The 12204-nt window shown below is 48.0% G+C and overlaps 1 protein-coding gene across 7 annotated transcripts in view; it reads right to left on the bottom strand.

Annotated features, from left to right (window-relative positions):
- Nucleotides 1-12204, bottom strand: part of syne1b (spectrin repeat containing, nuclear envelope 1b) — a 415064-nt gene that overhangs the window by 173001 nt on the left and 229859 nt on the right. For 5 of the 7 annotated variants that reach the window (XM_080200097.1, XM_080200090.1, XM_080200089.1 and 2 more), the window contains 3 exons: nucleotides 11510-11653; nucleotides 4027-4221; nucleotides 3532-3666 (listed from right to left, as the gene is read on the bottom strand). In XM_080200097.1, coding sequence (XP_080056223.1) covers nucleotides 3532-3666; nucleotides 4027-4221; nucleotides 11510-11653 — 474 coding nt within the window. The remainder of the gene's footprint in view (nucleotides 1-3531; nucleotides 3667-4026; nucleotides 4222-11509; nucleotides 11654-12204) is intronic. The other 2 variants (XM_080200093.1, XM_080200094.1) reach the window with 1 other exon arrangement.

Genomic DNA, 12204 nt, shown 5'->3' with positions numbered 1-12204 from the left:
GCCATCCACTGTAGAACAGCTCCAGCTATTCTATAAATGTCCTGCCCAACTCACAATCCCCCATCAGGAAGTGACAACAAGGGAGATCATAGAACCCTACAGTGCAGAAAGAGGCCCTTCGGCCCATTGAGTCTGCACCGACCACAATCCCACCCAGGTCCTACCCCCATACCCCCACACATTATACCCATTAATCCTTCTAACCTACGCATCCCTGCACCCTAAGGGGCAATTTCTTAGCATGGCCAATCAACCTAACCCGCACATCTTTGGACTGTGGGAGGAAACCGGAGTACCCGGAGGAAACCCACACAAACATGGGGAGAATGTCCAAACTCCACACAGACAGTGACCCGAGCCGGGAATCGAACCCAGGACCCTGGAGCTGCGAAGCAGCAGTGCTAACCACCGTGCTACCGTGCCGCCCCTTTGGGAAATTGGGAAAACTGGGGCATAGGATATGCTGTACAGAATCAAGAGATGTACAGAGGAATGATTAGAATCCCTTAAATAATCAGATAATTATAGCATCCCATTGAATCCCTCCAGTGCAGAAAGAGGCCATTCGGCCCATCGAGTCTGCGCCGACAATAATTCCACCCAGGTCCTATCCCTGTAACCCCACATTGGTACCCCGCTAATCCCTCCAACCTACGCATCCCAGGACCCTAAGGGGCAATTTAGCATGGCCAATGCACCTAATCCACACATCTTTGGACTGTGGGAGGAAACCGGAGCACCCAGAGGGAACCCATGCAGACACTGGGAGAACGTGCAGACTCCCCACAGACAGGGACCCAAGCCAGGATTTGAACCCAGGTCCCTGATGCTGTGAGGTAACAGTGCTATCCACTGTGCCACCGTGCTGCCTCAATGATAGGCTAGATTAGATAGCTGGGATAAAATAACTGCAATCTGCAGCACAGTGATCCACAATGCCGTTAGGAAGGGAATTCCTGGATATTAACCCAGCGACTGTGAAGGAACGGCGATATATTTCCAAGTCAGGATGGTGAGTGACTTGGAGGGGAACTTGCAGGTGGTCCCATCTATCTGCTGTCCTTGTCCTTCTAGATGGAAGTGATCATGGGTTTGGAAAGTGCTGATTAAGGATTTTTGGTGAATTGCCGCAGTGCATCTTGTAGGTGGTACACACACTGCTGCTACTGAGCGTCGGTGATGGAGGGAGTGGATGCTTGTGGATGTGGTGCCAATTAAGTGGGCTGCTTTGTCCTGGATGGTGCCAAGCTTCTTGAGCGTTGTTGGAGCTGCACCCATCCAGGCAAGTGGGGAGTATTCATCCCACTTGTGCCTTGTAGATGATGGATAGGCTTTGGGGAGTCAGGAGGTGAGTTACTCGCTGCAGTATTCCCAGCCTCTGACCTGCTCTTGTAGCCACTGTGTTTATGTGGTGAGTCCAGTTGAGTTTCTGGTCACTGGTAACCCCAAGGATGTTGACAGCGGGGGATTCAGTGGTAGCACCACTGGACATCAAGGGGCGATGGTTAAAGTATCTCTTATTGGTGATGGTCATTGCCTGGCATTTCTGTGGCGCAAATGTTACCTCTCAGCTCAAGCCTGGATATTGACCCAATCTTGTTTCATTTGAACATGGACTGCTTCAGTATCTGAGGAGTTGCGAATGGAGCCTGCAGTGTTCTTATCCATGAATGAGCGAAAGATAATGTTGGAGGCGCCTTTGTATTTCCCAGAACGTGGTTGCTCATATCTGCCAGTTACTCCAGCCTGAATGACGGTCACCAGAACCCTGGAGGATCAGTGCAGAGTTCCTGGGCTGCAGCGAGTGAATGGGTGTCCAGCTGCCCTTTAAATATGGTGGCAGGATCTTTGTCCTTTAACAACAGTGCAGGCAACTCCTTACCCACCCTGTCACAAGATTCGCCAAGCTCCTGGCTGATGCATAACTAATTATCTCAAAAGTGTTACAGATCGCACATGTTCACCCACTCAGCAGGAATGATGCTGCCTTTCCCACCGGCTCCTGGGCTTAGTATCCGGAATGGAAAACTCTGCCCAGGTACTTTGAAGGAACTCTGATTTCCAGCTGCAATCCGTACGCAACGGGACAACCTCCTGTGAATGGCCACCAGAAATGGTCTAAAGTCAGTCAAGGGTTGGCAGAGGGTAGTAAGGGAGGTATTTCCTGCGAGGTAGGAACAGAGTGTGGGACTGCCTTTGTGAGGTGATGGGGGAAGACATATGGAGATGCACAGGGAGCAGCATGGAAGATTTACAATGGGAGTGACTCCCAATGGTAAGTTAGTAAGCATGAGGGTCTCCCTTGGGTGGGTGAGTTAGGGTGCTGCAGGGGTGAGCTTTGATGTGAAAGTTAGGGTATTTGCAGCATGGACAAATGGCCTTCCCTCAATCCCGGGATTTCTGGTGAATGTTCTGATGCGCAGTAGCGACAGTCAGCACAGGGTGGTATCACTTACTAACCATCTAAAATTTTATAGTTTAAAGTTTATTTATTAGAGTCACAAGCAGGCTTATATTCACACTGCAATGAAGTTACTGTAAAAATCCCCTAGTCGCCACACTCCAGTGACTGTTCAGACACATTGAGGAGAATTTAGCACCTAACCAGCACATCTTTTGGACTGTGGGAGGAAACTGGAGCACCCGGAGGAAACCCATACAGCCATGGGGAGAATGTGCAGACTCTGCACAGACAGTGACCCAAATCGGAAATTGAACCCGAATCCCATGCACTATCCACAGTAAGAAGTCTCACAACACCAGGTTAAAGTCCAACAGGTTTACTTGGTAGCAAACACCACTAGCTTTCGGGGGTCTGCCCCTTCGTCGTTGTGAGACTTCTCACTGTGTTTACCCCAGTCCAATGCCGGCATCTCCACATCATGGCTATCCACAGTGCCACCTGACGCTGTAGGTCCCTGGCGCTATGAGACAGCAATGCTAGCCACTGCACCACAGTGTCACTCTGCGTCCCTGGCCTGTGAGACAGCGGTGCTAACGACTGTACCACCATGCCATCCCAGGAACCTGGTGCTGTGAGGGAGCAGTGCTAACCATTGCGCTACCATGCCATCCCAGGAACCTGGTGCTGTGAGGGAGCAGTGCTAACCATTGCACCACCATGCCATCCCGGTCACCTGGTGCTGTGAGGGAGCAGTGCTAACCATTGCGCCACCATGCCATCCCGGTCACCTGGTGCTGTGAGGGAGCAGTGCTAATTACTGTGCCACCGTGCCATCCCGAGAACCTGGTGCTGTGAGGGAGCAGTACTAACCACTGTGCCACTGTGCCATCCCAGGAACCTGGTGCTGTGAGGGAGCAGTGCTAACCACTGAGTAACCGTGCCACCACCGTAACCATCTGGAGACATGATGGGCTTTGGAGGCAAAGTACTCAGTATTACGAATGCCACAGAATAACGCCCTGCTAACGAACGTGAGGGAGCAGTGGGCCAGATGTACCAGAGCGATGTGACATCTAACTACTGATTAAGCATGCAGACAGCGAAAAGGGTTAAGCAGAAGGCAGTACCTGGTTACCAGACACATCAGCATTGGGTGAGGGTGATCGACAAGCGGTCGGAGAGGAAAGCTCACTGTTGGTGCCCTCTTCCCCAGACTCCTCAGTGACAGGTGAAAGGAGTGTATGACAGCGCCCAGCTGTCATCTATACAAAGCAAGCCAGAGGGAACACAATTCGATAAGAGAAAGAGAGAGAGAGAGAGAGATCAGGACAGGGGTTATAATAAATCACATTGTAGAGCACAAAAAAAATCACAACAACCTTTCTTCAGTCAGGTGGAACAGGCTCCCCTGTCAAAACCCGAGAAGTTAACACGGTAACCCCTGCCCCCCTGAGGGCAACCTCCATCGCCGTCCATTAAACTGTTCCAGGAGGGAAAGGGTTAACTCACACACCACAGGCAAATGAGTTAAAGCAGGTGATTAAAGCAGAGGATGGTGGTGGTGATGGGGGCGGTGGATGTTATGTTAGCGCAGTCGGTGAGCGAGGCTGAGAGGACCTTACCATCACGACGGAAGGATGTGCCGAGTGCGTGGGCAAAGGTTCGCCGTCCAGCTCCTCCATCCCCTCCGAGAGACCCTCCACCTCGGTGACGGTCAGCAGCATGGTGGCGTGTTTCGCTTTCATGGTCAGCATCTTGCACTTGGTGTTCAGCGCGGCAATCTGCTCCTGGTACCCCTTAATCTTCTGGGCGAATTCCTGCTGAGACATTGTGGATGGGGGGGAGTGGGCAGGGGGGGAGGAAACAAAGGAATAGATCAGAGGCTGTCGCCAACGCCTCAGACGCTCACTCCCGCCCAGCCCCTAGACCCTGTCAGAGTAGCCAATGAGTGAGAAGCCGGGCGGGGGGGGGTAGTTGGGGGGGGCGGAGGGGGGGGGGGGGTAGTTGGGGGGGCGGGGGGCTGTGACTGGATTCAGCAATCCCTATCGGCACGATCTTCAGAGAGAGAGAGACAGACAAGAGTGTGGATGTTTCCACCACACAGCCTCTAAAGGCAATCTACACTGCACAGAACAGGAAATGAGCTGAGTAATCTCCTCTCCATCCCCTCCCCCCCCCAGGTTCAGACAACACACACATACATCTCACAATGAGCATTACCGCGTTCACACACACACACACACACACACACACACACAGCCAGGGAGAAAGGGGCAATCCACCCAAACCTTCTCCCTTTGTGCGGACGGAGAAACAGATGGCTGGCCTGGCTAAATAACTGGGTCACATGTAGATGGGGCTGATTAGGAATCTCTCTGTTCGCTCTCCAGCGGTCTAATGCTCGCTTCCACATTCACAGCATTCTCTGGCAGTCCTCCCCATTCCTGAGGACCAGGCTGCAGCACCCATACAACCTGCCCACCCCTTGCTGCACAGATTCTCCCACCCTCTCTCCAAAACAACGGCAGAAACTGGCCTAATGTGTGTGTGTGTGTGTGTGTTTTCTTTTAAACCGTGTCAAGTGGAAGTAGCCAAATCACTGCGTAGGTACACAGCAGTGAGAAAGGGATCGTGTGGTTTGAATGCATTGAAAGCTGCACAAAGGAACTCACTCCTTCCTGATCTGTTAATCTCGATAAGATTCATCTTCCAATCCTTTCTGTTTTTAAAAGAAAATCTTTACTCCACTCCTAAAGTTACAAAGCCACCACACAGAGTGAGAATCATAGAATCTCTACACTGCACAAGAGACCATTCAGCCCATCCAATCTGCACCGACCACAGTCCCACCCAGGTGCTATCCCCGTAACCCACACATTTACCCTGCTAATCCCCTGATACGAGGGGCAATTTATCATGGCCAATCCACCTAACCCACACATCTTTGGAGTGTGGGAGGAAACCGGAGCACCCGTAGGAAACCCACGCAGACACAGGGAGAACATGCAAACTCCACACAGACAGTGACCCGAGGCCGGGATTGAACTTGGGACACTGTGAGACAGCAGTGCTAACCACTGTGCCACATATTTGATTTATCATTATCACATGTATTAATAATAGTGAAAAGTATTGTTTCTTCCAAACGGTACAGACAAAGCATATCGTTCATAGAGAAGGAAAGGAGAGAGCGCAGAATGTAGTGTTACAGTCATAGCTAGGGTGTAGAGAAAGACCAACTTAATGTGAGGTAGGTCCATTCAAAAGTCTGATAGCAGCAGGAAAGAAGTTGTTCTTGAGTTGATTGATACGTGACCTCAGACTTTCGTAACTTTTTCCCGACAGAAGAAGGCGAAAGAGAGAATGTCCGGGGTGCGTGGAGTCCTTGATTATACTGGCTGCTTTGCTGAGGCAGCGGGAAATGTAGACAGAGTCAGTGGATGGGAGGTTGGTTTGCGTGATGGACTGACCCAGACTCCCTTCCCGCTTTATTCCCATAACCCTTCATATTTACCTCGCTAGTCTCCCTAACCTACAAGTCTTGGGACATTAAGGGGCAATTTAGCATGGCCAATCCACCTAACCTACACATCTTTAAACTGGCCAAGACATCTCTTGGCTCCCTTGTTGAGGCTCTCTCGCAGTAGTCAGGATGTGAGGCAGAATATAAATCAAGAGATAGAAAAGGCATATTAAACGGGCAATATTACAATAAGCATGGCGGACTTCAATTTGCAGGTGGACTGGGAAAATCAGGTAGGTACTGGATCCCAAGAAAAGGAATTTGTGGAATGTCTAAGAGATAGTTTTTCTGAAGCAGCATGTGACAAAGCCTATTAGGAAACAGGTAATTCTGGGTCTGGTGAGGTGTAATGAGGCAAACTTAATTAGGGAACTTAACTTAGGGAGCAGTGACCACAATATGATAGAATTTACCCTGCAGTTTGAGAGGGAGAAGCTGCAATCAGATATAACAGTATTACAATTAAATAAAGGGAACTACAAAGACTTGAAGGAGAAGCTGGTTGGAAAGAGGGCCTAACAGGGAAGACAGTGGAACAGCAGTGGCAGGAGTTTTTGGCTGTTATTCGAGAGGCACAACAGAAACTCGTTTAAAGGTGGAGGAAACATGTTAAAGTGAGACGAGGAGTCCACAGCTGACGAGAGAAGTCAAGCACAGCATAAAAGCAAAAGAAAATGCATACAAAGGAGCGACAATTAGTGTGAAGCCAGAGGATTGGGAAGCCTTTAAAAGTGAGCAGAGGACAACCAAAAAAGCAATAAGGGGGGAGATGATGAAATCTGAGTGTAAGCTAGCTAGTAATATATAAAAAAAGAGTTTTTTTTCAATACATAAAAGGTTAAAGAGAGGCAAAAATATTCACTGGACCACAAGAAAATGAGGCTGGAGAAGTAATAATAGGAGACAAAGAAATGGCAGAGGAACTGAATAGTTACTTTGCAACAGTCTTCACAGCGGAAGACACCAATGGGATGCCAAAGCTTCAGGAGAGTCTGGGCCCACAGGTGAGTGTAGTGGCCATCACTAAGGGGAAGGCTCTGGGGAAACTGAAAGGTCCGAAGGTGGATAAATCACCTGGACCAGATGGACAAACCCTAAGGTTCTAAAAGAGACGGCTGAGGAAATTGTGGAGGCATTGGTGGTGATCATTTAGGAATCACTGGAGACAGGGAGGATACCAGAGGACTGGAGAGTAGCTAATGCAACACCACTGTTTAAGGAGGGAGATGGGAAATTTTAGGCCGGTAAGCCTGACTTCAGTCATTGGCAAGGTTTTAGATTCCATTATTAAAGATGAAATCGCGGAGTGCTTGGGAGTGCATGATAAAATAGGACTGAGTCAGCACTTCATCAAGGGGAGGTCATGTCTGACAAATCTGTTAGAGTTCTTTGAGGAGGTAACAAGGAAGTTAGATAAAGGAGAACCAGTGGATGTGATTTATTTAGATTTCCAGAAGGCCTTTAACAAGGTGCAGCATGGGAGACTATTAAATAAGTGCCCATGGTGTTAAGGGTAAGATCCTGGCACGGATAGAGGATTGGCTGACTGGTAGAAGGCCGAGAGTGGGGATAAAGGGGTCTTTTTCAGGATGGCAGCCAGTGATTAAGGATGTGCCTCAGGGGTCAATGCTGGGAGCACAACTTTTCACAATGTATATTAACGATTTGGAGGAAGGAACTGAAGGCACTGTTGCTAAGTTTGTAGATGATACAAAGATATGTAGAGGGACAGGTAGTATTGAGGAAGCAGGGGGGCTGCAGAAGGACTTGCACAGGTTAGGAGAGTGGGCAAAGAAGTGGCAGATGGAATACAGTGTGGAAAAGTGTGAGGTTATGCACTTTCGAAGGAGGAATGGAGGCATCGACTATTTTCTAAATGGGAAAATGCTGAGGAAATCAGAAACACAGAGGGACTGGGAATCTTGTTCAAGACTCTCTTAAGGTTAACGTGCAGGTTCAGTCAGCAGTTGTTACTTTCACTGTTATTTTCTGAAATATAAACTGACTCCTACTCCTGATAATATGTTCTTGCTTTGTTTTTTTTATTATTTCTTAGTGTCACAAGTAGGCTTACATTAACACTGCAAAGAAGTTACTGTGAAAATGCCCAAGTCACCACACTCTGGCGCCTGTTCGGGTACACCGAGGGAGAATTTAGCATGGCCAATCACCTAACCAGTACGTCTTTTGGACTATGGGAGGAAACCAGAGCACCTGGAAGAAACCCACACAGTCACAGGGAGAATGTGCAGACTCCGCAAGACAGTGACCCAAGCCGGGAATCGAACCTGGGTCCCTGGCGCTGTGAGGTAGTCGTGCTCACCACTGTGCCACCATGCTACCCCAGGTCCCTGGCACTGCGAAGCAGCAGTGCTAACCACTGTGCCACCCCACACTCCACAGACCTCGGCACTGGAACTTGCAATCATTAGCAATGCCAAAATACTCTCCACTGGGGACCTTGGACCTGTGAATCCCCCTTAACTGATCAGATTCCTGTATTCTTCCTAAACAAGACAGAATTTAACTGGGAGATTAGTACGGAAAGTCCAGGGACTGATTAAGAGAGGTTGAAAGAAGAACATAGAGTTTTTTATTTAAATCTCCAACAGTAATTATAACCTGCAAAAACTCAAAACAAAGCAGTGCAGATCCTGGAAGACTGAACCAAAATCAGAAAATGCTGGAAATACTCAGCAGGTCAGGCAGTGTCGATGGAGAGAGAGAGAGAGAGAGAGAGAGAATGCTTCAGATCAATAACCGTCCATCAGACCAGCAAGTGCACTCAATGGAGAGCGCATGGCCATCAGGCAGTGCTGACTCAACATCATTACAGTTCTGCAGCTCTCCCCTGAGGCTTCTCCCTGCCCAGTAGATGCTCTGGGACGACAAGGCTGAAAGAATGCATTTTTCCTCCCAGAGTTGACTGAGGAGTCTATAGGCTGGCACATGTCCAATGACTTGCTCTGAAAACTCTGCTCCCGAATAGACAGCCATTTCCCAAATTCCACTGCAACAGCCCGAGACAATTCACAATGCTCCAAAACAATCAATAATACTCTAAATAAAAGAACCCTTAACAAAAGTCAGCGCCCAACATTGACAACTCCTGGTAGAAAATTCCAGGTTCCAGATCTTCACCAAAAATTAATTTGTTCTTTCTTGGGCCATATCCAAACTTCATAGGACCATAGAATCCCCATGGAGGCCATTCGGCCCATCGAGTCTACACCGACCACAATCCCACCCAGACCCTATTCCTGTAACCTCCAAGTATTCACCCTGCTAATCCCCTGACACTAGAGTCAACTTGGCATGGCCAAACAACCTAACCAACAAATCTCTGAATGTGGGAGGAAATTGGAGCACCCGGAAGAAACCCACACAGACACGGGGAGAATGTTCAAACTCCACACAGACAGTGACTCGAGGCTGGAATCAAACCCGGGTCCTTGGCGCTGTGAAGTAGCAGTGCTAACCACTGTGCCAACGTGTCGCCCCATCCATTTGCATTTGAGGTACATTCTTTACAGACAAAGAGATGAACAAACTAGGCTGAAACTGAGACCTCTGTCAACATTCAGTGCCTGAGGTAGCAATAATTTATAATTTATAGTTATATAATGCAATGAAACCTTCACAGGTGGCACAGCAGGAGACTAGGATAGTTAAGAAGGCATGTGGGACACTTGCTTTCATCTGTCATGGTTGAGAGTATAAGACCAAGGAGGTAATGTTGAAGTTGTATAGAGCATTGGTTAGGCTACAGCTGTACTGTGTACAGTTCTGGTCACCTCACTATTGGAAGGTTGGGATTGCACTAGAAGGGGTACAGAGGATTCACCAGGATATTGCCTGGGATGCAGATTTGAACGAGAGGCAGATGGTACTTAACCATGATAAGTACAATTTGGTCCACTTTGATGGAAGAAACAAGATGGGGGAGTATTTAATGAATGACAGGACATTGAGAAGCTCAGAGGAACAGAGGGATCTTGGGAGAATCATTCACAGATTCCTGAAGGTGACAGAATAGTTGGATAGGATCATGAAGAAGGCAATATGAGATACTTGCTTTTATAAGTCGTGGGATAGAGTATAAGAGCAAGGAGATAATGTTGGAGTTGTATAGAACGTTGGTTAGGCTACAGCTGTACTGTGTATAGTTCTGGTCACCTCACTATTGGAAGGATGGGATAGCACCAGAAGGGGTACAGAGGATTCACCAGGATATTGCTTGGGATGAAGCATTTGAGCTATAAGGAGAAACTGGATAAGTTTGGATAGTTTTCTCTAGGGCAGAGAAGGCTGAGGGGGGAGATGATTGAAGTGTATAAGATTATAAGGGATATGGACAGGGTGAGTAAGCAGCAGTTGTTCCTCTTGGTTGAGGGGTCAATCACGAGGTGTTATAGTTTAAGGGTAAGGTCAGAAGATTCAGAGGGAATCTGAGAACATAAGAAGTAGGAGCAGGAATAGGCCATCTAGCCCTTCGAGCCTGCCCCGCCATTCAATAAGATCATGGCTGATCATGAAGTGGCTCAGTTCCACTTTCCCGCTTTCTCCCCATAACCCTTAATTCCCTTGTCTGCCAAAAACCTATCTACCCGTGTCTTAAATATGTTTAGCAAGGTAGCCTCCACCACTTCAACGGACAGAGAATTCCAGAGATTCACCACCCTTTGAGTGAAGAAGTTCCTCCTCAACTCCGAGAAAACTCAGAGGGTGGTGGGAATCGGAAATGTGCTACCTGGGAAGGTAGTGGAGGCCAGAAACCTTACAACCTTTAAAAAATATTTGAATGAGCACTTGAAACATGATAACATTTAAGGATATGGGACAAGTGCGGGAAAATGGGATTAGTGTGCCTTTAGTGGGTGATATTGTCCGTGTAGACTCGATGGACTGATGTTTACCGAGGGCAATTTGGTAACAATGCATGCAGAACGTGGACAGATTTGAATGGGTTGTTAAGGATTCAAAGGAAAAGGAGCAAAAGGGCTGAAGGAAAGGTGTCATAAGGGAGGTGGATGAAGGGGATTTACATTTCATTTGAATGCTAAAAGATAAAATAGCGGGATGAAGGTTATCAAGTCTGGGAGATTGCAGTTCGAAAGAAATTAAGTCAGATAAGGGAGAGGGCAAAGGGTAAAACGGAAGCCTGATCGGTGGATAAACAAGCTGCTGGTTTGCTTTGGAAGCAACTCAAAGGCCCTGTGTGGTAACAGTTACTGGATTTTTATAGATCTTAAAATCTATCAGGTGTTGTGGAATAGTTGAAGATGGTAAGAGAAGGTTGTTTGGAACTGTTTGTGATACTGTGTGAAACTACTATCTTATTTAAATGTACTTGTGTTTTTAAGAAGAATTTTTTTTGTTAAAAGCATCACAAAGAGTTGGGGGACATCATTTCCTGGATTTCACACCTCTCCTCATACTACACAAATTGCAACCAAAGTTGAGAGCAGTTGTGTCAAGTTTCCCTTCCTGGATTTGAACGGCATAGCACTAACTAACACCCATGCTCGTAACACTTCCAAGATCAGCACCAAGGGAAATAAAAAACTTATTGCTGATTTTACCTCATGCCGGGAGATTTGGGCCTGCAGCTGCTGGATATTGCTGGTTGAGACTGGTTTCTCCTGGATCTCACGATGTGCTCTGTCGATCAGCTGCTGGAGGTGGCGCATCTCTTGCTCGTACTGTTCATATTGGATAACTGCTTCCTGCAACGGCAAGCAACGTCCGCGATAAATGTTTATTATCTGACAAGCTCGTTCTGTCTGTCAACACCCTCAGTAAACCCCCCACCATTTGCACTGCCATTTTAAAGGTGAATGATGAAATTCTCACTGAATCCTCGCCTCTCCCCCCATTTCCTCCACTGGCTTTCCACTCACCTCCTCCCTGCCCCAAGGGATTATGTGGCAAAGTGGTTAGCACTGCTGCCTCACAACGCGTGGGACCCAGGTTCAATTCCAGCCTTAGGTGACTGTCTATGTGGAGTCTGCACCTTCTCTCCACGTCTGCATGGGTTTTTTCCAGGTACTCCAGTTTCCTCCCATGGTTCAACAACGTGCAGGTTAAGTGGGTTGGCCATGCTACATTGTCCCCTTAGTGTCCAAAGATGTGCAGGTTAGGTGGATTGGCCATGCTAAATTGCCCTTTAGTGTCCAAAGAGGTGCAGGTTAGGTGGATTGGCCGTGCTAAATTGCCCCTTAGTGTCCAAAGGTGTGCAGGTTAGGTGGATTGGCCATGCTAAATTGCCCCTTAGTGT

Source organism: Carcharhinus amblyrhynchos, chromosome 12, assembly GCF_965287045.1.
Source record: "Carcharhinus amblyrhynchos chromosome 12, sCarAmb.v2.hapA, whole genome shotgun sequence".
Lineage (NCBI taxonomy): Eukaryota > Metazoa > Chordata > Chondrichthyes > Carcharhiniformes > Carcharhinidae > Carcharhinus > Carcharhinus amblyrhynchos.
This window is presented reverse-complemented; position numbering and strand designations above follow the sequence as displayed.